Raw genomic sequence first — 22,935 nt, forward strand, 5'->3', positions numbered from 1 at the left:
GTGCCAGGTACTGACTAGTGCTTTACAGCCTCATAACAGCCCCACAAAGTAGGAACTGACATTATTTCCATTCCACAGATTGGACAATTGAGGCACTAAGAGGGCAGGTGACTGCCCAAGGCTATATACACAGCTGTGGGTCATAGAGCTGGGCTGAAAACCCAAGCAATCTGTGGGAGGCCCCAGCTGCAGGCAGCGTGTGGCACCATGCTGCGATCACCATCATCATCCTCTCCGGATAGATGGCAGTCTGAGGCCTTGAGCTGGGAATAAAAATTCACAGAAGCAAAAGTATGGGAGATAATTACATTCCAATTGTCCCCATATGACGTGATGGGATTTTCCTGGGATAGAAACTGTTCTGTCCTTTTCTTACAGCCACATGAACATAGTAAGATGTCACAAATAATAAAATTTGATGCATTAAAAAGAAAATAAGCCCTTTGTGTAGATGACAGACCTTGACATTTGTACACTGTTTTCATTTTAATCGAAAGAGTACTTTCTGGCCTGTGATGCTGGAGGGCTGGGAGGTGAGGGGTCTGCAGTCTGGCTCAGGCTGGAGGCTGCTCAGAAGGTGAGCCTGGCTGTGTATTAACCAGGCTCAGTGGATGACAGGTCGTGACTCAACCTTCTCAGGGTGTGCTACTGTGTGGGAGCTGAGAACGCTGTAATTCTACTGATTGTTAGGAAAAGGAAAGACAAGAAGAAAGGAAGACAGAAAGTCAAACAGTATAATCAGAGGAGACCTCCCACTGAGCTATGGAATCGGCTTTCCTGCCTCCAGCTGAGCACCCAGCCAGGATGAAAGCTCCTGTCTCCTCCTCCAGGGCCATTCATGCAGAGCTCAGCTCCAGGTGAGACAGGAACCTGTCTCATTCTTAATCTCTCCATCCCACTCTTGCCTGTACCTGGCTTCCTCCGCTCATCCTCACCCTGTCCCCCCATGGAACAAGGGACCCTGGAGGGGCTACTCCCCACTTAACCAATAATAGAAAACTGAACTGATCATTGAGCTCCCGGGCAGTGCTGTCAAGCTCCTCCTCCGGACAGAGCGCTGGGGACATGGCTTGGTCAAGGGCACTGATCCTAATGGAATGCAGCCCAGGGAGTGGCTACAATTCTCAGCCACACCAACAAGCCAGTCCTTCCCAAATGCATCCAAAAAAGAGGGACACTGCTAACCCTCAAGTCGCAGGATCCACAATAGGAGGAAGAAGAACTGCTGGGGTAGACAGGCACCCCTGCTGCCATTATACAGGGAGCTCCCTACTCCTGTTGGGCTATGACACAGGAAAGAGGGTAGAAAAGGTATCAGCCCTTAGAATCTTCCAGCATAATGACAGAGAGGACCACGGTCTTTGGTCCAGAGGAGAATAGAGTGGCACACACGATGCCTTTAAGGGATGAACCAGAGAAAGAGCACTCCTCACCTGCCCCAGCAGCCTTGGGGGAGACAGCAGCTGCTTTTAGCCCTAGTACGTCTGTACCCACACTACACACTCATCATGTTGGGCTCCAGGTACCAGACACTGACTCTCTAAAGGTGGGGCCTGAGGTTTTTTTTTTAACCTTGTACCTCCCCATGAAGCAAAAGTATCACCATTTAATAGATACACGATAAATATTTACTGGTCAGCAATGAAGAGACCTAATTAAATAGTGAGTAGACAACTCCTGGGGTGACCAGGGGCTTGAGAAGACCTCCCAGAGAACACATGGGGGCAAGTTAGAGACGGAGGACAGAGGGTCCAGTCAGGAAGGCAGGGGCAGCCTCAGAGAAACGAGCATGTCCCCACGCTCAATTCAGCAGCACAGAATCCCACTGCCAGGGCTGAGCAAGGTACGCTGCCCCAAAAGGCACACTGCCCTGCTCCACAGGGCTCCTCTGGGACTGCTGAGCTCGGCCCTGCAGAGGCTGCCCCAGGGCTGGGCAGGCCATCCCGGCTGTTCCTGGCCCGATTCTCCACAGCAGATGCTCTTCATGTCCCCTGCAGTTAGACATTGTGGAGATCATGATCAAAGCTGTAAACCCTTTTCCAGAAAAATGCACCCAGGGTAGGATGATGTTGGGAGCTCACGGACTGACTGGAACCCACTTGGGATACCCCCTTCATGAGCTGTAGAGGTATCAGGGTCATTGTTACTTTGAATTACAAGAATATCACTTTCCAGAAATGAACATTTAGCATAGTCACAAGCCATGTGTCGCCTAAATAATCCAGTTACAGAAGGGCTGTTTTGGTAAGCTGGCTGTTTGTGTTTCCCACAGAAACAATTTTACACACCAATTACACGCAGGTTCCCAGGGGCAACTACAAAAGCCCATTTAATAGGATACACCTGAAACATAAAAGCATGCAGTGCTATTTGTATTTCCCTGAGCCTGCTCCCATTGAGACATGTGCAGCCGGCGATCCAACGGGAACAGCAGACAGGCCCCTCCTTCTAGGCAGCAGGCCCCACCTCTCAGCAGTGAGAGGAGGAACTCCAAGAGGGACCAGGGAGAGCTGGGGCAGGAGTCTGTGCCTCCCAGGCACTGACGTTCTTGAGACTGTCACAAAAGCCACTCCTCCCCTTCCCCACACTGATGCATATACTCCACATGTATGTATAATCCCAGAGGCGTCCTGGACTCTGTGAACTTGCCCACAGACTGGGGTTAGGAGCCCAGGACAGAGGAGGCCACTGGACTCCAAGCCAATCACTTTTCCATGGGAGGGGGAGTGGACAAACACGGAGAGCTGACACACAGGGACCCAGGTTCAGATATCCTTCTACACTGGCCCATGTGTCCGGAGTAAATGGAATACTCTGAGGAAGGTTCTACTGGCTTAATATGAGGTATATTAAGATTAAAAATTATTTTTTGTTTCTTACTAAAATAGAGTGGAGTAAACCATCCTTTGGGGCTATGGTCAGGATGAAAAAGTTCTACAGCTCTTAAAGCGATCTCCCTGTCCTCGGGGTACCTCCAGGTTGCTGCTCCCTGCACCTGTCTGAGGTGAGCCAACCATTCTCTGCTCTCGGGCTGACCTCCTCTGACTGGGGCAGAGCAAGGGAGCTCACCCTGCTTAAACAGACTGCAGGAGAAGGAAGCTCAGAGTCACTCCTGCAGCTGTGGGTCCATCACCCGAGAGTTCAGCCTGCTCTGGAGAGATGTTAGTGTTCCCTGCAAAGTCCTCAAAGCTCCACTGCCTTGAGACAGACTGACTTAGCCCAGCAGTGCATAGTGGAGAACACACAGGGAGGCCTCAGGAAATGCAAGCGTGAGGCTCTGGGTGGCCTCCGTGGGAGGTGGGAGAGGCAGGAAAGACAGGCTCCCTTGACCACTCCCCCCATACCCTCCATGATATGGATGGTGCTGTCAGGCCAGCTGCTGGCAGGGCCCATGGTCAAGGTGGACAGTGGGACTGGAGTAGGAATCAGGGGAGGGGAGACAAAGAAAAGCCAGCCATTGCCACTCACTGAGAATCACTGTTTCTTTCTAAAGTGACCCAGTCGATGTGGCAGGACTCCTGAAGATGGGAATTTACCATGCGCTGGTAGGGAGGTCTACCTCATCTTTTTATCAGGCTCCAGGCCTTTGACGCCACTGCTCTGCTAGGGTGGCAAGTGGGTTCCATTCCACTGGCCAGCTTCTACCAGCAGTGGGCCTGAGACAGAGCTGAGACTGAGAACTGGCTCAATGGGAAGAGGAGCCATGACCACCTTGCAACATCTGTCACAGACATGGGAAGCCAGCTGGGGTCAATACCAGGAGACCTCCAGATTCTGCAGCTTACCCATGTGGCTGTCTCCTGGACTTCAGCCTCAGCTCCCAGAATCCCCCACCTCTATAAGGAGAGCACTAACTATCTGTGCCCGGGTTCCACACACTCTATCGTGGCAGCCCCACCAGACACTTAACACAGTGCAATAGGTCCATTTTACAGTGCCAGAAATTGTGGCTCTGGAAGATGAAGTGACAAATCCCCCAGGGCCATCACCACCTGCCCCCTCTTCCTCCCCGTCTCTGCCCTGATGGATAGGACCTCTCCACAGGCAGCATCCACCCTGGACAACCCCTCGCAATCCCACCTTCGTTCTGGCCCCTGCTTTGAGTCTTCCCAGTTCACTGCAGCCCCATCAAATGATCTGCTTCTCTTCTAATTACAATATACTTCTTATTCAGATATTTCTATGGCATTTAATGCTGTGTTGCTTTGTGACCGTGACACTGCTGTCTTCTGATATTTAAGGGCAACCGCAATATTTTTTCAAAACATCAATCACATCAAATCCCTTTGCTTAAAACTTTCCAGTGGCTTCCCATCACAGGTAGATTCAAACCCAAACTTGGCTACAAGCCCCACACAATTCATGGCTACAAACCCCACACAATCTGAGTTCTGCATACCTTCAAATTCAAGTCAGGTCACTTCTACTGCAGCTTCTGGTTCTCCTTCTCTTCTCCAATTACACCAAGCTAATTTCTACTCCAGCGCCCTGGAACATGTTATCTCCCTTACATGGAGACCTACAGAATCCGGAGGTCTCCTGGTATTGACCCCAGCTGGCTTCCCGTGTCTGTGACAGACTTGCAAGGTGGTCACAGCTCCTCTTCCCAGTGAGCCAGTTCTGGTAGCCAGGTCCATGTGCGGCTCACCCCCCTTTCTATCAGCCACTCAGGCTTCCGCTCAAATTTCACCTTCTAGGAGACCCTCCCTGACCACCTATCTCAAAGGTGCCTCATGCCATCATGCCCTCGCCCAATATCCTGTTTTGCTTTCTTAATTGTACTCAAAGCACCTGGAGTAATCTGCTCACTCGTTTCCTGCCCATCCCCTCAACTGGAATGGAGGCTCCGTATGCACAAGTAGGGGCTCAGCTGTCTTGTCTAGTTGACCACCATATTCCTCATACTGACCACGATGCTCCACACACTTTCTGAATGAATTAACCTCATGACTAGGTTGTTGGGTTTACACCTGTGCACACAGGTTTGGCGGGACTAAATTCTTTACAGGGAAGGTCATGGCTTATACTCAAATAGTTGTTAATTTGACTAAATGCCTCTAATTAGTAGAACTGGCAACCAAGCTGGCTCGTGTGCACATCCCCTCTCCACTTCTCCCCACTACCATTTGTGCACCTCCTCTGCACCTCACGAAGAGAAAAATGTCTCCAAAAATCTCTAACATCTAAGGATCCTGTTCCAAAGTTTCCCATACATATCCTATAGTTCTCTTGATATCGTTAAGGTTTTCAGTTCTAACATCAATTCCCTCTGGCCCTGAATAAGACACTAAGGCTAAGCAATAAACTTCTACAGAGTTTAGGATGAGGAGCCTGGCCAGGCCCAGAGGAGGAGAAAGGTCTGGCTGAGCAAACGCCTCCCTCCCTGACAACTGCCTGTCCTAGGGAGCCACGGGTGATGGGTAGAGCTGGCCGTGACCTGAGCACCAGCCTCCTGGGCCTGGCCTTCGTGATGTCCCTGGCTGTGGGACAGCCAGAAGAGGAGGGTTGCATGAGGGGAGCAGGACTCCAGCCCACTGCATTTCGTGTCCTGATTGTTGATTTGATAGGCCATTAAGTTTTATTGCTAAACTTCCTTGTTGGGCTTTTATCATCTGTGTAAGTGTACTTACTCTGATTTCTGTGATCTGGCCCATCAACTCCTTGATCATACTCTTTTCTGGCTGTGGGAATGTTGGCCTCCTTTCAACCCCAAGCCCCCAGATTCCTCTGGATTTCATTTAAGTCAATTATACTCACAATTTTATTATAGGCCAGCTATGGGGCTTTCCTGGATGCTGGAATCAGAATTTCCCAGGGGATTACATTAGTCTGTAAAGCTCCCTGGTAGCCAGGGTATGGGGGTAGTACTTGGGCCTCTAGAAGAGCCTGGCTCCTGCCTTGCTTGGAATTTGGCTTGGGGCATGCCAGGGAGGGAGGGTTTTCTACAAATGCTAGCAGAAATATGGCTGTGGGGGGCTCTACAGAGACCTCAGCGCTCTTTCAAGGCTTCCGAAATGCATAAGCACCAAAGTGGACTCCTTGACAGTCACAGCCTCTTGGGACTCACTCACTCACAGATGCCTCTGTTCATCAGATGGCCCCTCTTCCTATGCAAAGAGTTTGTTTTTTTCCTTTATGTTAGTGCAAAATGTGGATAAACAAGCTTTTAAAATTTTACTTCCAGGCTTCTATCCTAAGGAAACAATCTGACATGAAGACAAATATTTATGCATTAAAATGTTCTTTGCAGCATGATTTATAATGGGAAATATGGTAAACAAACGTTCAACATTATGATGCTAGTTAACTAATTTACAGTGCCATTATATTATACAATTGAATATTATGTGGACACAAAAAGCATGTACAAAAAAAGCATTTTTAATAACATATGAAAATACCTAAAAGATAATGTTAAGGGGAAAATTTAAAGGAAAAAGAGGCACAGAAAAGACTTAAATAAATAAAATTAGGGCCAGATGCAGTGGCTCATGCTTATAATCCCAGAACTTTGGGAGGTCAAGGTAGGTAGATTGCTTGAGACTAGGAGTTTGAGACCAGTTTGGGCAACAGAATGAGACCTGCATCTCCATAAAAAAAAATAAAAAAATTAGCCAGGTGTGGTAGTGTGTTCTTATAGTCCAGCTACTTAGGAGGCTGAGGCAGGAGGATCACTTGAACCCAGGAGTTTGAAATTATAGTGAGCTATGATCATGCCACCATATTCCAGCCCGGGTGACAGAGTGAGACCCTATCACAAAAACAAATAAAATGAACAAAACAAAGGAAAGAAAATCCCTTCCTCCCACCTGGCACAACAAACAAATGAAAAATACTGATGAATTAAAGAAATACATGTAAAAAACAAAAACATTATAACAAGATATAGGGCACTATTTTTATATCCTAAGGCTGGATTTCCTAAACAACTCACAATCCCAGAGGTCAGGATGGGAGAAGGTAGACTTGCAGAACGGCTCGGTGGTTAGGCGGTGGCCTCTGGGACAGCCTAGGCTTTCATCCTGGCTGCACTTTTTGGCTATGCGATCTCTGGCAAGTTTCTTGACCTCTTGGTGTCTACACTTCCTTACTTATAAAATGAGAATATTTAATCGTGACATCAAATTCACAGAATTTTTTGTGAAGACTGAATGAGTTAAAATATGGAAAGTGCCTAGAATGATGCCTGATCCATAGTAAGTGTGACCAGTGATCAATAAATATAATAGCTATTACTCAGCTACAAAGGATGTAAAGCTTTGTACAATGAAAGGCACCATAAAGAAAGTTAAAGCAAGAAATATATTAACGGCGCCAGGCGTGGTGGCTCACACCTGTAATCCAAGCACTTTGGAGGCCAAGGCGGGCGGATCACCTGAGGTCGGGAGTTCAAGATCAGCCTGACCAACATGGTGAAACCCCATCTTAAAAAAAAAAAAAAAAAGATTAATGGAACATGGAAAACACAGAAAACAGATCAAGATTAGTATCTATAATTATAGATGCCTAGGTCAAGAATAAAAAGACAAACCAGTGTATGAATAGGTGGTCCATGGAAGAAACAGGAAAAGCTGATTATCACATGAAAAGATGTCCAGCTTCCCTAGAGGTCAGAGAGCTACAGACAAGTTGCTCTTTTGCCCAGCTTAGCAGAAATATAAAAGGCAGATAGTATCCATGCTGCAAGGACAGGGGCTCTGTCACACACTGCTGGGTTTGGGAAAACCTTTCTGCAGGGCAATTTGGTAGCATCTACCAAAGCTCAAGCTTACTTACCTCAGGGCCAAGGAAATTCAATATTAGGAATTACTAAAAAATATTTACACATGTTCCCAATTATGTATGTTTACAAATACTAATTGTATTGTTTGAATAGTGAAAAATTGGAGATAAATATAATATCTATCAATAGGGGAATGTTTACAATTTATGGCATATCCAAATTATAAAATCCTATTCAATGGTTAAAAAGACTGAGGTAGATTTATGTGCCAATATCTACATTTACATGAAAATATCTTCAAGAACTACTGGCAAATCAAAAAAAACCAAATCAAAGAAAAATGGATAGAAAGTGATCCTAGTGTTTAAACAACAACAACAACAGCAAACCAACCCCCTGTTGTTTAGGTAGAAGCACTGCAGAAGGAGAAGGATCCATCCTCCACTATGAGTGGTGACCACCCCTGAGACGGGGCGTGGGGTGGGGAGTGAGGGATTCTCACTGTCTGCACTATATTATTATTATTATTTTGAGACAGAGTCTCGAACTGTCGCGCAGGCTATAGTGCAGTGGCATGATCTCGGCTCACTGCAATCTCTACCTCCTGGGTTCAAGCAATTCTCCCACCTCAGCCTCCCAAGTAGGTGGGACTACAGGCATGCACCACCACGCCCAGCTAATTTTTTGTATTTTTAGTAGAGATGGGGTTTCGCAATGTTGGCCAGGATGATCTCACTCTCCTGACCACGTGATCTGCCCACCTCGGCCTCCCAAAGTGCTGGGACTACAGGTATGAGCCACTGTACCTGACCTGTACTATATTCTTATGTAACCCTTGAACTTTGCGCTGCTGATAACAAGAATGCTGTTAATATTATTCTTAAATTATTTGTGCAATTAGAAAATACAAGTGGCCACGTATAGTGGCTCATGCCTGTAATCCCAGCTGCTTGGGAGGCAGAGGCAGGAGAATCACTTGAGCCCAGGAGTTCAAGACCAGCCTGAGCAACATAGTGAGACCCTGTCTCAAAGAAAAGAAAAGAAAAAAACAGAAATAAATGAATAAATAAAATAAAATGATAGCATGAAGGCACTTTGTGGCATGATAGTTACAGAAATCTATACATGTGATTAAAAGGTCAGTGTTATGGTATGTTCATTTAACAAATAAAAGTTAAAAACAAGGGGAAAAATAAATGAAAAAGACTAGCAAGAATGATGCCAAAAAGTAAAAAAGAAAGTGGTTACCTCTAGATAATGGGATTATAGGTAGTTTCTTTCCTTTATCATTTATGTTTTACTATACCTTCTAGATTTTCTACAAAGGTTATATATTGCTTTGAGAATAAGACAAAACTAAAAAGCTTTAAAAAAAAAAAAAAAAGACAGCAGATAATCTTGAGTGTGATGGGGACCTGTTGCCAGAAATAGACCAGCTCCTGGAAAGCAGTCCAGATACCTGCTGGAGGCGAGCTATGGCAAAGAAAACATCTCATCTCAGACCTGTTGCCAAGGAAAACAGGTCGATGTGTCAGAAGGTGCGCAAGGGTAGAGCCATGTGGCCCCCAAGACGCCCTGCAGTACAGGGGAGAGGAAGGGCAGGGGTGCTCAGGATCCCCAGCTCCCACATGGGTGTCCACGGGCCTAGCAGAGATGAGCTGTTCCTCAGGGACACCCCTCCCTGGGATGTCCCACCTGGTCCCTGAATATTTCCACATGAGCCACGCAGCTTGTCCTTCTCCTGCTAATGCAGGCGTGGAGTTACTAGAGAGGGGCAAAAAACAGACAGTGACAAGAGGACACCCACACTCTGACTTCTCTCACACTGAACACTGCAGAAAAACAACAGGTGCCACAGCTGGTAGCAGTCAGTGTCCTGCTGACACACCCTTTGCAGAGAGCATCTCTGTCACCTGCTGCAGGGTAGGAAAACTGGGCCTGGAACTGCACGTGAAGCCCCACTGTGAGGACCAGAGGGAGGTCAGACACAAAGCCTCGCTACAAAGGGGAAGCCATGCGCTAGCAAGAGAGCTTGCTCCTGGCCTTGGGCCCAGGCTCTGTCACCAGCAGCACCACAGACACACCCCTCTCAGAGCCCTCTGCTCACACTCAGCCTGTCCCGCCCAGGAGGCCTGGCCCAGCTCCTGGAGGACAGGACTATGGGGCAAACCTGGCCGTAAATTTCGGTGTGGCCTGCGGCAGGACGGAGATCACCTATATGAAGGACCTAGCATTATGGCTCTCCCAGGCTCATCTATTTAGTGACAACTTAGGCATCAGTTGGAGAGGCCGCTGCAGTATCTGTGGAGGATTTCTAAGGGACTCTCGCTGGGAGAGAGAGAGGGAAGGAAGACAATGGGGAGACCGGGGAGGCTGAGGTGGGAAGTGAGTGGCAGGAGTGCTGGGAAGAGGGTAAAGGGCCAGGTCCTGTGGCATCTCCAGGTCAGTCATCACTCATGGTGATGGGTGACACAGAATGGGGAGGAGTGCCATGTGTCTTTCCTGTCAAGAGCCCAGCAGGGCGGCCTCACAAGTGTCCCAACAGTTCCAGAAAGAGCAGCAAGTGACTTGCCTCTGGAACCTACGGGTGCCAGAGAACGCCCCCCTGGGGCGGCACAGGTCAGGAGGAAAGCTGAAGACCCTTTCCCTTCCTGGCCTTTCTCAGCAGGACTGGGAAAGAAACTAACATTGACTGGGTACTCACGATGGGCATAGAAGCAACAAAGCAGACCAGCTTGGGCAACAAAGTGAGTCCCTCATCTCTACAGAAAATTTAAAAATTAGCCAGGTGTGGTGGCATGCATCTCTAGTCCCAACTACAAAGGAGGCTGAGGTGGGAGGATCACCTGGGCCCAGGAGGTCGAGGCTGCAGTGAGCTGTGTTTGTGCCACTGCACTGCAGCCTGAGTGACAGAGCGAGACCTTATGTCAAAAAAAGAAAGAAAGAAAAGAAGAACAGAAAAAAGAAACAAATAAGCAACACTGGAAAGAAAGACCATGGTTTTCTCTGGGATCAGTATCAGGAAGCATTTTAATTTTCTTCTCTATACTTTCCTATATTATCCCATGATACAATGTACATGCATTGCTTTTGTAATTAGCATAGAGTCATAAAAAATAAATTCAGCTTTTTAGTTTGAGCCCCACTATTTTGGTTTGTTGGGATGCTTCAAAATGTCATTGCATGGTCTGATAGTTTAGCTGGTTAGCCTTTTCCCAAAGCTAAGCCTGCCAACTGTGAAAGCATGCTTTTTAATAGTGTTAACAAAGTTGCTGATTAAAAACAAGTACCTACCCTCTAGACAGACTCAGGCCAGATTCACAGTCACAAAGTATCCAGGGGATGCTTCCCCTCAGGGTAGCTCCATCCTGTCTGATTATCCCCATCACAGTCAGGAAAATAGAAACTCATTTAGTCAAATGTCTTGATAAAAGAAAGACATGCTCATTCATCAAGCTCAGCAATCCAAGAAACAAACCAAGCAGCACATTCAGCAATCTGCAGTAAAAGTTGTGGTCTGCTATGTTGATGGATCCCAATTTGTTTCTGTAAGTCGCTTAAAATGGTCTGTCTCCAAATTACTCCGTATTTGGCCTGGAGCTGACGCCTGGAACACTGTGATTTCCGGATTTCACCCTTTCTGCACTTAGGAACCTGGGATGGTACTGCCGGTCTCCAGCCTCTTCACATTTGTCCTTTCCTCAGGGTCCCTCAAACACTGCAAAAATACTTTCTCAATCACTGGGGGTTCTCGGAAGCTCTGGCACGAGGCACAAAGCCAGGCAGCTAAGACGTCTCTGCTCTTAGTTCACCTGTCCTGAGCTCCGAGCTCCCTAGAAAGCATGTCCATTCCATCCCTTCCTAGGCTAAAGAGCATGCTCCTAGATGAAGGACTGTGTAGAAAGATAATTAATCCAGAGCTATCGCTATCTGACGGGAACATGAATGGGCAGCACATCAGGAAGCTAACCACATGCTTTTACCCTGATCCCTCTCCCTCTGCCAGTCCAGCAGAAATAAACCCACATGTGCAGAGCCATGAAAGGCCAGGGGATAGGTGGGCTCTCCTGACTGGAGTAAAGGACTGGAAGGACAGAAATATGAGGGTGAAGACGCTAGAGGTTCCCAAGGAGGAACTGAAAACAGCCAGCCAGTATCTGCCGTCATGGCAAGCAGGGTGATTTCAGCTCTAGATTCAACATAACCTCCTGCAAGCCTTGCTGCCAACAGCAGCTGTGAGTCCAGCCAGGGAGCATATTTTATAGCTAGGAAGAACACTGCAGTGCTGCCTGGCTGGCCTCACAGCGGGCATTTTTTTGGTACCTTTACCCTCAGGGATGACCTCACCAAGGCCTTAGCAGACCTGAGGCAGATGCTTCTAAGGCCTTGCCATTGTGCTTTATCAGGAGAGGCTCACAAGATGGGGGGTGGGGGTTGAAACTTAGTTTTGGGGGCTTGTTTTGGTCTCTTTTCCAGGAACTCAGAAGAAGAGCCATAGGAAACCTTTCCTTTGGATTCTCTTAAGAATTTAACACGTATAAGAAAGAAAGAGTTAGGAAAATCCATCGTGAGAGTACGTTTATAAACAATTCCCAGGCTAGCCAAACCCAAACCAACAGATACTGTGGGGAACGGGGAGGTGGCCAGGAGGCCTGGCTCAGGCTCTGACTCCGTTCTTCCTGGATCCTGAGGCTCTTGAGGCCTGAGGCAGCTCAGAACTCACGAAGCAGTGAGCAGTCTGTGTCATTTCTCTATGTGACAGTCTCATCTGTAAAATGGGGCTAATCCTACTCACTTTGTGGCACTGTGGGTAAAATGAAAGATGACCCTTCAGGAAGACCATTTGTTATCGCCATAGGGTGACACACAGCTGCTGGCACGCGGACCCTATGATTGAGAGGAGGAATAACATTTCCTCCTCATGAAATATGCCTCTACAGACTAACCACCCTCACGCACTGTGACCTCGCAATTTCAGCCCTGCTCCGTGAGGCACTGACCTCTAGCTTTCCTCCACAATCTCTTATTCACCGTACTCTGCACCCGCGACTGCCATCCCCTGGCCTCACGAGGCCTTGTTTGCCTTCCCAGGGGCAGCCTTGTCCCTCTTGGAAACCACCTATGGTCAATTTTCTACTCTCCATGGGAGCGGGGAGGACACTGGCCCAGAAAACTCAGCCACAGGCCTTTTAGCCCTGTCACAAGCACATTTGATAGCACTTACAGCATTTTACTTCCTTGATTCACTGTGGTCATTTCAGGCTGAGACTGCAGCCAGGTGAAGCACACAGAAGGCATTCTAGATGCCAGGTGATCTGCAGCTCCAGCCTGGCCTCCCCATGCCGTCTCAGCTCCTGGGCAAACACAAGCCCTCCTGCAGCCTCAGCACCCGACCTCTTGTAAAATGAGAGGTGACTACTGCTCTAGATAATATGTTTTTTTTTTAATTAAAAAATTCCTTTAGAGATAGAATCTTTTTTTTTGAGATGGAGTCTCACTCTCTTGCCCAGGCTGGAGTGCAGTGGCAAAATCTTGGTTCACCATAACCTTCACCTTCCAGGTTCAAGTGATTCTCCTGCCTCAGCCTCCTGAGTAACTAGGATTACAGGTGTTGGCCACCATGCCGGGCTAATGAGGCCGGGTCTTGTTTGGTTACCCAGGCTGGAGTGCAATGGTGCAATCACAGCTCACTGCAGCCTCAACCTCCCAGCTTCAAGCAATCCTCCCACCTCAGCCTCCTGAGTAGTTGGGACCACAAGTTATGCACCACCATGCCTGGCTAATTTTTTATTTTTTGTAGAGATGAGCATCTTGCTGTGTGGCCCAGGCTGGTCTTGAACTCATGGCTTTAAACAATCTTCCCGCCTTGGCCTCCCAAAGTGCTGGGATTATAGGCCAGCACTCATATGAGCCCCTATATGAGGCATCAGCCCTAATTTTATTTCCAGGCTCGGTCTGTTCTAGGTAACATCTCAGGGTGCTTCCAGCCTAATTTCTCCAATTCATGCTGACTGGGAGGAAGCTGCTCAGAGCAACAGGTGGTGGAGCCTCACTGAACTCTAGCTAAGTGACAAGTACAGCCTGAATGGGGCTTCTGTGTTGTTTCCATGGCAATGGGGGGTGGGCCGTGTGCATCGTGAGGGTGGAGACCTCGCCTGTCACCACTGCATCCCCTGGCTTAGCATGGGTCCTGGCATCCAACAAGTAAGTGCTTCTTGGGTTCACACTGCGAAACACCACGCTCATCCTACTCTGAGAGAGGGGAGGGTGTGCAGAGGAGGAGCAAAGTTCCACTCACATGGGGCGTGGAACATGACGAGGACAGAGGAGTGTTCCTTCACAAACTGGTCAAAGTCTTCATCGGTCAGGTGATAAACGGAGCCGCCCTCATCTGCCCAGGGAGTCTCAGGGACCTGGGGCTGTGGCGGCTGCGGACTGGAAGACCAAAAACAGGCAGAGCTCAGAGCAGGCCCTGGGGCCTGGGCAGCCCTTCTCACTCCAGCCCCCTTGACATGAAGCTCCCCACTGGCTCAGCATGGCCCCCTCCAGGGGCTCAGCCTTTAACAAACCAGGAACTATCCCCGTGGTAGTGTCATGGGGTGAGTGGTGTGGCCTTGCCCACCTCCACCTTCCCCGCAAAGCCCCAGACAGGAACCTAGTTGATATACTGTTACAAACAGTGGCTTCTGGCTACAGCTCTCTAGATAGCCTAAGGCATCTTACTTCCTCCTGGGAATCTGGGGGCTTGTTAGCTTTCTCAACCTATTTCAAACTTTCAGCAAACTGGAAAGAATAAATAGCAACAGTGAACGATGACCTTTGGAAATGCTCACTGTTGTGTTTAGAACTGCCCACTGGGCAGTGGAGGGGAGGAAGAGGGCACAGAGAGGAGGGATGAGGAGGAGAGAGAGAGGCCAGGTACCTGAGAAAGATCAGATCTAGGCCAGGCAAGGGGAAGCTGCCACATGGGGGTGCAGGGGAGTTCACCAAACAGCCTCGGGGGAAGGTCGCAGTGAGGGAAGCAAAGCTGAGGGTATCCTAACTATGACAGTGTGTACGCTACATCACGAATCCTTCCCAGAGGCCAACAACCAACTTATTTAGTCCTCCCAGAAGCCAAATCAACTCCACTAGTCATCAGCTGCAAAACCTTAGGCAGCCGCTTGGCCTCTCTGGAGCCTGTTTCCACAGCGTGACTGTGACCGTCCTTTGTCACCATCTGCTAGGAGGAGGGAGGCTCACAGGGGCCCTCCCTTGCTCCAGAGTTCAGGACAGGGTGGCTGGCGGTGACATGATCTCCTTGCTGCTTTACTGTCACAAGTACCTTTGCCAGAGCACCTTAATTGCAGCTTTGAAAAAACCCTCGAGGATGACAAATGTGAAAAGACAACCATTGTGTCTCAACTTTGAGAGCTTACAGGAGGAAAAAGTCTAAAGTTCAAGCAGCCAGGGCTGTATAATCCAGAGACAGCGAAGTGGCTGACACAGTGGAATCTGCCACCTCCTTCCCTCTGCAGAAGCCTGGGTATGATGTCGCCTTCAGAAGCCCTCTCTGGCCCTTCTGACTGGGCCCCACTAGCTGCCACCAACTCCCAGGTCCCAAGAAATAGAATGAGGCAGGAAAGGGCAAATCAATCTCAGCCAATGCATATCCAATGTCAGATGGGACTGGTGACAAAATCAAGCCTCAGAATGAATCACCAGCCAGACAATGGTCCCAGACAAACATCATGCAATCTAGGTTCCTATACCTGGGCTCAAACAACTGACCCCTCAGAACACCACCAATTCCACTTCAGAGCAATTTATCTTTACAGTACACCTGCACGCATACAAAATTATGTGCATCCAAAGGCATCCACTGCAGGTTATTTGTCATAGCGAAGACTGGAAGGACGGGTTAGGTGAACTGCTGTCCATCTACACCAGGGAGGGCTGAGCACTGCAAACAATGATGTTCTCTACACCGTGATGTGGACAGACTGCTGGAGATAGATGGAACAGTTTAGAATTTGCTAACTTTTGCATTAAAAGGGGGGAGATAAAATATACTCATTCCCATTTGCTAGTATCTACATAAACACCCTAAGAACATAAAAGAAACGGGTCTAAGTTGTAATTGTAAATTCTAGGATATGGGAGGGAGAATAAGAAAAAGGAAAGAAGTGAAAGTGAGGCTTTTGAACGTATTCCTTTTAAACATCTTAAAATGGTGCCAGCCTGGGCAAAAGAATGAGATTCCATGTCTACAAAAATATGAAATAAAAAAATCAGCCGGGTATGGTGGCCTGTGCCTATAGACCCAGCTACTCAGGAGGCTGAGGCAGGAGGATCGCTTGAGCCCAGGAGTTCAAAGCTGCAGTGAGCTGTGACGGCACCCTCTGCACTCCAGCCTGGGTGACAGAGAGAGACCTCATTTAAAAAATAAAAATAATTTTAAAAATTGAATTCTGCGCATGTAATCGATTCAAAACTAAATTTTTAAAAAGTCCAGCAAGAGCACAAATATGGGATGGAGAAGCCATGGCTTAGCAGAAGGGCAGGCCCAGGAAGGAAAGAAACAGAGGAACGTCCAGCCAGACATGGAGGCAAAATAACAGTTCAGGAGTTTTAAAAAAAAAACTTTCTGAGTGGAAAAAGCAGAGTAGGGGCTCAAGAACCACAGCCACACAGAAGACAATGCTCTGAAGGGCCTAGGGACCCACTCCTTGAGGCATAGCTACAGCCTAGGGCTGAAAACAGGAGGTTCAGCTGAAAACTGGAGTGGTCAGGTCCTCAGATTCTAGGCCACTCTCCTCTCCTACCCAGGAGGTGAAGTTTCTTTTTGGGAGAGGACTGCAGAACCGGGCACCATGGTAAAAGGATGTACTGGGAAGAGACGGACTGAGTGGGAGTCTGAACCCAAAACACTGAATGATGCTTTTCACCCCAGGCAGTGAGCTCCTTGAAGAGCACTCTCTCACCTCTTTACTAACTCCTGCACCCAATACACAGCAGACACCCAATAAATGCTCATTGAATAGAAGCATTCCCTGAATGAGGAGAAAATGGCTTAAGGAACTGGAAGTGTTTAATTTGGAGACAGGATGTAAAAGAACTCAGTAGCTATCGTCAAATATTTCAAACTGCATTAAGAAAAGAAATTAAGATTTATTTTCTAGGGCCCTGAAGAGGAGAACCAACACTAACAAGTGGAAGCTCCAGAGAAAGAAACTGCAGTTCGAGGTAAGTAAGAATGTTCTGTCTACTGCAGGGGAGAGGGAAAGAAGGCCAAACTAGGAGTCAGCAGACCTGAGCTTGAGTCCTGTTTCCTTCACTACCCACAATCCAACAGCTTCAAACAGCCAAAGGCAGTGCATTTGTGGTCCTTTCTTTACTGCCTCTCAGCTCAGCTAGACAGAGAATAGATGTGAGATGCTTTGTAATTTTATAAAGTACTACCCAGATGTTCCTAGATACCATTTATCACCTAAATCATAACAGTCATTCAAGCATGAATGGGCAACCTCAGAAGGAGTCCAATGGGAGTGAGGAAATGCAAACATTGAAAGGAGAATGACTGGGGCAGATTTGATGACTTTATGTTCCCTTCCGATTCGCTTTCATGCGACTGATTTCATGAGCTCTGCAGTTTAGAGATAGTAATTGGTCCCAGGCTCCCTAGGACTGGGAGGGCCATACAATCAGACCTTTGTCTAAGGGAGATGTATGTGCCATAGATGAGAAGATGCAAGTCTAACCACTACGAGTCCAGAAAACTTGGTGTTTATAAATTCAGTTCACTTCTGGTTGGTATAAAGCTACACAGGCCAAAATGGCCCTGCCCAAAATGGATTGCTGCTTATGCATCCTTCCACCTGTCTGCTAGACCAACTCACCAGTGACAGCTTCAAGGGGCCAGTGAGATATGTGGCCATTAAGGGCACAAAAGGCACCAGCGCCACAATCAATGCATCTACTCCAGAGTCCTCACACACTCAGACGCCAGGGGCTGACTCTCTGCCCTGCCTCACCTGGTGCCACCCTTCCCCAGCCCAACCACCAGAGTCACGCATTGAAGGGTGGGACCTAGGGACTTCTCTCCTAGGTGTTTGAGAGCCATCTGGAGAATTAGCAAGGCTGGGTTCACCCTCATCTTTCTATACTTGTTTGCACAGAAGCCCTGAGCAGCTAAGGGCCAACGGAGAAACCTAGTGAAACAGGAAAGGTGAGGTCACTACTGCCCACCAGGATCTGAGGGGAAACTGGAAAAGGCTTAATACAAGTGGGACCGGAAAAACCCACAGGCAGAGCTGGATCTGCATAGGGGAAATAATACCACAATATGCTATCTTTGGGTATAGGGTTTGGGAGGACTTTTTGTTTAACCACACTTTTAGGTTTTTCTATAATAAGCCTATCTTAGTTGAGTATCTCTAAAATCAGAAAAGATTTTTAAAAATTAAGCCAGTTGGTAGCAGAGCAACATTGCTAGCTCCTGCAGGGGCTAAGGCTGTTAACAACAGCTCCTTCCCTCCCACGATGGGAGATGGGGGGAAGTAGGAAGTGGGGATGTGGTGCCCGGGACCAGAGTCTGGAGGCAGCTGTGGGGTGCAGGCCAGCCAGAGCAATGCAGGTGGGGGAGCTGAGATGGGGTGCGCCGGAGGAGAGGGGTGGGAGTTTGGGGAAGGAGACTCCACTGGGGAGATAATAGCCTGTTTCAAAAACGCCATGGATGTGCTCCCTTTGTCTAGGGTTAGCAGGCAATTCTGAACACTTAAAAAAACCCCACAAATTGTATCCTTCCAAAAAAGATATGAGGGTGTTTTGAAATCAGAAAAGGTTAGAAAAGGGAAAGAAAGCAGACAGATTTTATGCTCTAGTGACAAATGAGATTGCTATTTGTTGAGACATTCTCCCAAAGCAGAATGAGATGTGTCTGCCTGGAGGAGAGGACACGCTTATTATCAAATGAAAAAGGAAAACAGTAAAGCAAAGGCCCAGGTTAAGACAATGAATACATGATCATGGGCAGCAGCCTTTCCAGGCGGGGGCTAGAAATGAGGTAGCCGATGGGGACAGAGACGTGAGAATGCTTCCAAGAAATAAAAGACACGAAGCAAACCTGTGGTAGCACTTGTGTCATATCTCCCGGGCCCCTGGGAGTAGGCAGAACAGAAGAGGGAGATTCTCCACCTTTAGAAATCTAACAGTTTCATGTGCGTTTTTTTTTTTTTTTCCTTTCCTGATACAAAATTTACCCTTCTTTCCCATTTTGAAAATACACATTTTCAACCTCCATGTCTTTGGATAACTGATTCTTTAATCCTGGGGTTTGCACACTGTGTCCCTAAGGTAATGATGTCAATAAATATCTACTGTGCTGGCAGCCGTGGGGAAGGGTTCCGAGCAGAACTCAAAGAGGCTGAGGTGGACTGTGGGGGCTGCAGGGAGCTGGGCCGGTGGCAGGGATCCATTAGGGCCCTGACACTGCCTACCAGCAGCACCACCCGCCTCACTGTGCCTCAGGACCTCATTCATAAAATGAAGAGAACGGTAACATCTTCCTTACAGTGCTGTTGTGAGGATTAAATGAGAATCCATGTAAAGTGCTTAGAACAGTGTCGGCCACAAAGGAGATTGGCTGTTGTTATTCCAACGTGTGTGCACAAATACCCACGAAGCAGCAGCGGCTGGTAAGTGCCAAACTCGTGACACACAGAGCGCAGCCTGAAGAGGGTGTGTGCTCAGTGAGGGTGGCCTGGGGAGGCTTCCAGAAGAGGACATCGTGAGCCTGTGGTGGAAGAGCTCGTGAGAAGCAGGAACGGGGTGATCCGGCAGGACAAAGCAGCAGGCCTAGCACAGTGGGGGCTCCAGGTAAGCGGGCAGCGGCCAACAGGGTGGTGGAGTTTGGCATTACAAGGGTCTAATCACGTTAAAACAGGGATCACAGGTTGCTCTGAAGCCACGCCTGTGGGGCCTAAACAGCAAAGCACTCAGCAAACCTAAGGCATTAGAATATTTCTTAGTACCTTCATAGCACCTAAGACAGTGCTGTGTTTGAAAGAAATGTTCAACTGACAATTCTATTTTCAGAGAAACCTGCACTGGAACCTCTCTCAAACCTGGTATCCTGGGTGAGAAAGACCTCTATCCATCAGATAGATGTGTCGAGGAGAAACTTGATGTGAAATGTGGGAAGATTTCAGAAAGGCCCTGACTATTCCAGAAGAGCTGATAGGCTTAGGCAGCCCCTCCCCAGTTTCAGTCCATGGAGAAGGGAGGTAGGGGAGACAGACTCCCCACCCAACACACCAGGCAGGTCTGATCATCACAGGCCAAAGTCACACCAAATCCTCACGGATCCTGCAGCCTAAATTCCCGCAATCCCCATAATGACCTAGACTCAAGCCAGAGACAGCTGTGGGCCATACCACAATTCCCTTCCTCGTTCTCTCCCCCAACTACCAGCCAGAGCCCTGCGGCCCTCAGGCCCAGCAGACACCCCGCCTTCTGGATCCATGCCCCCCAACACACACACACACACACAAACACACACACACACACACGCAAGCGTGCGCGCGCGTGTGCCCCACTTACTTCTTCAGCCACTCCACGATGTCCTCGGCTGTGGACCCATAGTTGTCGTACTGGAACAAGAACCTTCCTTTCCTGTGAAATGTGGAGAAACGACGTGGGCTCAGCCAGGGATGCAAATGCCACCCTGAGATTATGGTCAATTACCAGGGAAGGAAGTAAGCTTTAGAAGGAAAGTGGGGGACATACTCAAAATAGCAGATGGTGGGGTAGCCGCGCACGCTGTATTCCTCCTTGATGTTTTCAAATTCAGAGGAGTGGACATTCATCCCAGCCAGCACCTGGGAGGAAGCGGAGAACAGCCGTGAGGAGCCTGTGCCCCACAGACACCCTCTGATCCACACCCATCTGTCCAGCTGCTCTCCCGCCAGAAAGACATGCAGGACAAAGCCCCACAGACCAATGTGCATCAGGGCTGCTGGGAAACAAGGCCAGTGAAGCCAGCTGGGAAACACCACCTGACGCTGGAGAAGGCAGGCAGCTTGGCCGAGTGCTGCACTCCACACACCTGCTCCCTCTGCCTCCCTGCAGGAGGAACCACCCCAGAGCAAAGCCAATGTTCTGAGGGTTGCGGAAGAAGCCTGACCTTGCCACCAAGTTCAAACTGCTCTCAGAGAGGGGCCACTGCCAAGGATGTGTTACGCCTATTTCTCTGCTCATGTCAACTCAAGTTGTATTCTTTCCTAATAAGTGGCTTTTGTATGCCCATTCAGCTCTGCACAACATCCTTACACACCCTCCTGGATACTTCACGGTTTGCCCACCTAGGCTTGAGTGTGATGTTTTCAAACCTCACAGCTCATATGTGGCCAGGGAGGCCATGTGGCTCTTATAACACAACATGAGAAACGAGGTGCCTTCCTAACTCTCCTCACTTCAGGCCGTGCTGTGCCTCCCCGGTGTTTCCTCCTGTCGGTGACTACCCGCAGGCTGCCTGGATTATCATCTCAGAATTCTGAACATATTCTGACTCCAGATGTTTACCTGTCCACTATCCTTGAATCAGAAAGAATATTTTAGTAGCTGGGTAACATGAGGTAGCTAAACACTAAGACTGACTCACAGAATCCCCTAAAACTCCATTTCCTGAAGCAGGAACCTTCTTCTCTAGGGATGGATCAGGAACTAGGAAGGAGGAGTCTGTAGAGATTAAAAACAAATTTTTTTTGGAAACAGGGTTTCACCCTGTCACCCAGGCTGGAGTGCAGTGGCATGATCATAGCTCACAGTACAAACGCGCTGGGATGACAGGCATAAGCCACCATGCCCAGCCAGGACTTTGAAACTGCTCTCACCAGAGAAGGTAGCTAGAATGGCCAGACACAGGAAGGCTGCTCCACAAAGCAGAGTGCCATAGAAGTGAGGGAAAAGTAAGCCAAAAAAGCCAACAGCAGTTGTAGAAGCAGAGAGAAGAAACCCTGCACAAAATCTTCCAATTCCATTGAATATAGGCTAAAATCCAGCTCCATAACTCTAACTCCTGGGCTCAAGCAATCCTCCCACCTCAGCCTCCTCAGTAGCTGGACCACAGGTGTGTGCCACTATGTCCGGCTAATATTTTTTTTTCTTTTTGGTAGAGACGAGGTCTTGCTGTTGCCCAGGCTGGTCTCCAACTCCTGGGCTCATGCGATCCTTCCACTTCGACCTCTCGAAGCACTGGGATGACAGGCATGAGCCACCATGCCCAGCCAGGACTTTGAACCTGCTCTCAGCAGAGAACACAGACAGAATTGCCAGACACAGGAAGGCCATTCCACAAAGCAGAGTGGCATAGAAGAGAGAAAAAAGTGAGTCAAAAAGCCAGCAGCAGTTACAGAAGCAAAGAGAAGAAACCCAGGAAGCTGAACTTTACTGACAAATATACAAGGACACATAGCAAGAGAAAAATAAATAGTGGTTTCAGTGGACAATAACTTGATTGCAAAGACAGCTTCCCCCTATGAGTCATGTGACCTTGGGCAAGTCACTCACCCTCACAGAGGTCCCTTGCTGGAAGATGTGACCATCACAGGACTCTTTAGAGAACTAAATGAGATGACCTCTGTCAGAAGTTTCAGCACAAAACTGGAGCTCAGTAACGGTCATCTTCCTTACTTCCTACCGAGTCTTCCTGGTGATAGGAGCCACTGTGCCTCTGGCCTCTCCAACCCTAGAGGCACCCGGATATCTTTCCAATTGTCTCAAGTCCCTAGCACAAGGCCTCACATACAGCAGGCACACAACAAATGCTCACTAAATCACTGATTTTTTTTTCCTAGCCAATTTTAGGATATAGCAAATAATACAGGAAGAACAAATTTGAATTGAATTTACTTGAAGCCCTGGAACGCTCTGTAAAAGTCATTCCGCTCATTTCCCAGACTGCTCCAGTGGCCTGTTCCAGTAATATTTGTCTACTTTAAAAGTCCTTTTCTTTCTGCCTAATTGATCTCCCCAATGTCAGTGCACATTCACTACAGATTAATCTCCTCGCTCATTACATCACTTCCCTGCACAAAACCTTCCAATTCCATTGAATATAGGCTAAAATCCAGCTCCATATTCAATGCCCATATGGTCCCTATTTCATATTTGAATCTTTCTTTCTTGCAAAACTCTTCATTGTACACCTGCTAGGGTCTATATTTTTTATTCTC

General features: G+C 48.2%; 1 protein-coding gene and 1 long non-coding RNA gene across 3 annotated transcripts in view; one reads left to right on the plus strand and one right to left on the minus strand.

The window, feature by feature from the left end:
• Positions 1–22,935, minus strand: part of PDIA5 (protein disulfide isomerase family A member 5) — a 91,430-nt gene that overhangs the window by 15,794 nt on the left and 52,701 nt on the right. For both annotated transcript variants that reach the window (XR_004265314.1, XM_032267721.1), the window contains exons 9-11: positions 20,489–20,580; positions 20,303–20,374; positions 14,022–14,158 (exon numbers count right to left, since the gene is read on the minus strand). Coding sequence is in view for 1 of the 2 variants with exons in the window: in XM_032267721.1 (XP_032123612.1) it covers positions 14,022–14,158; positions 20,303–20,374; positions 20,489–20,580 (301 nt within the window). In the remaining variant the exon portion in view is untranslated. The remainder of the gene's footprint in view (positions 1–14,021; positions 14,159–20,302; positions 20,375–20,488; positions 20,581–22,935) is intronic.
• On the plus strand, positions 7,254–9,661 carry LOC116542668. The gene is made up of 3 exons (XR_004265315.1): positions 7,254–7,533; positions 8,705–8,711; positions 9,651–9,661. It is a non-coding gene; the product is annotated as an uncharacterized LOC116542668 (long non-coding RNA).

Source organism: Sapajus apella, unplaced genomic scaffold (genome assembly GCF_009761245.1).
Source record: "Sapajus apella isolate SASKATOON/1434 unplaced genomic scaffold, GSC_monkey_1.0 scaffold171, whole genome shotgun sequence".
NCBI classification, from domain to species: Eukaryota; Metazoa; Chordata; class Mammalia; order Primates; family Cebidae; genus Sapajus; species Sapajus apella.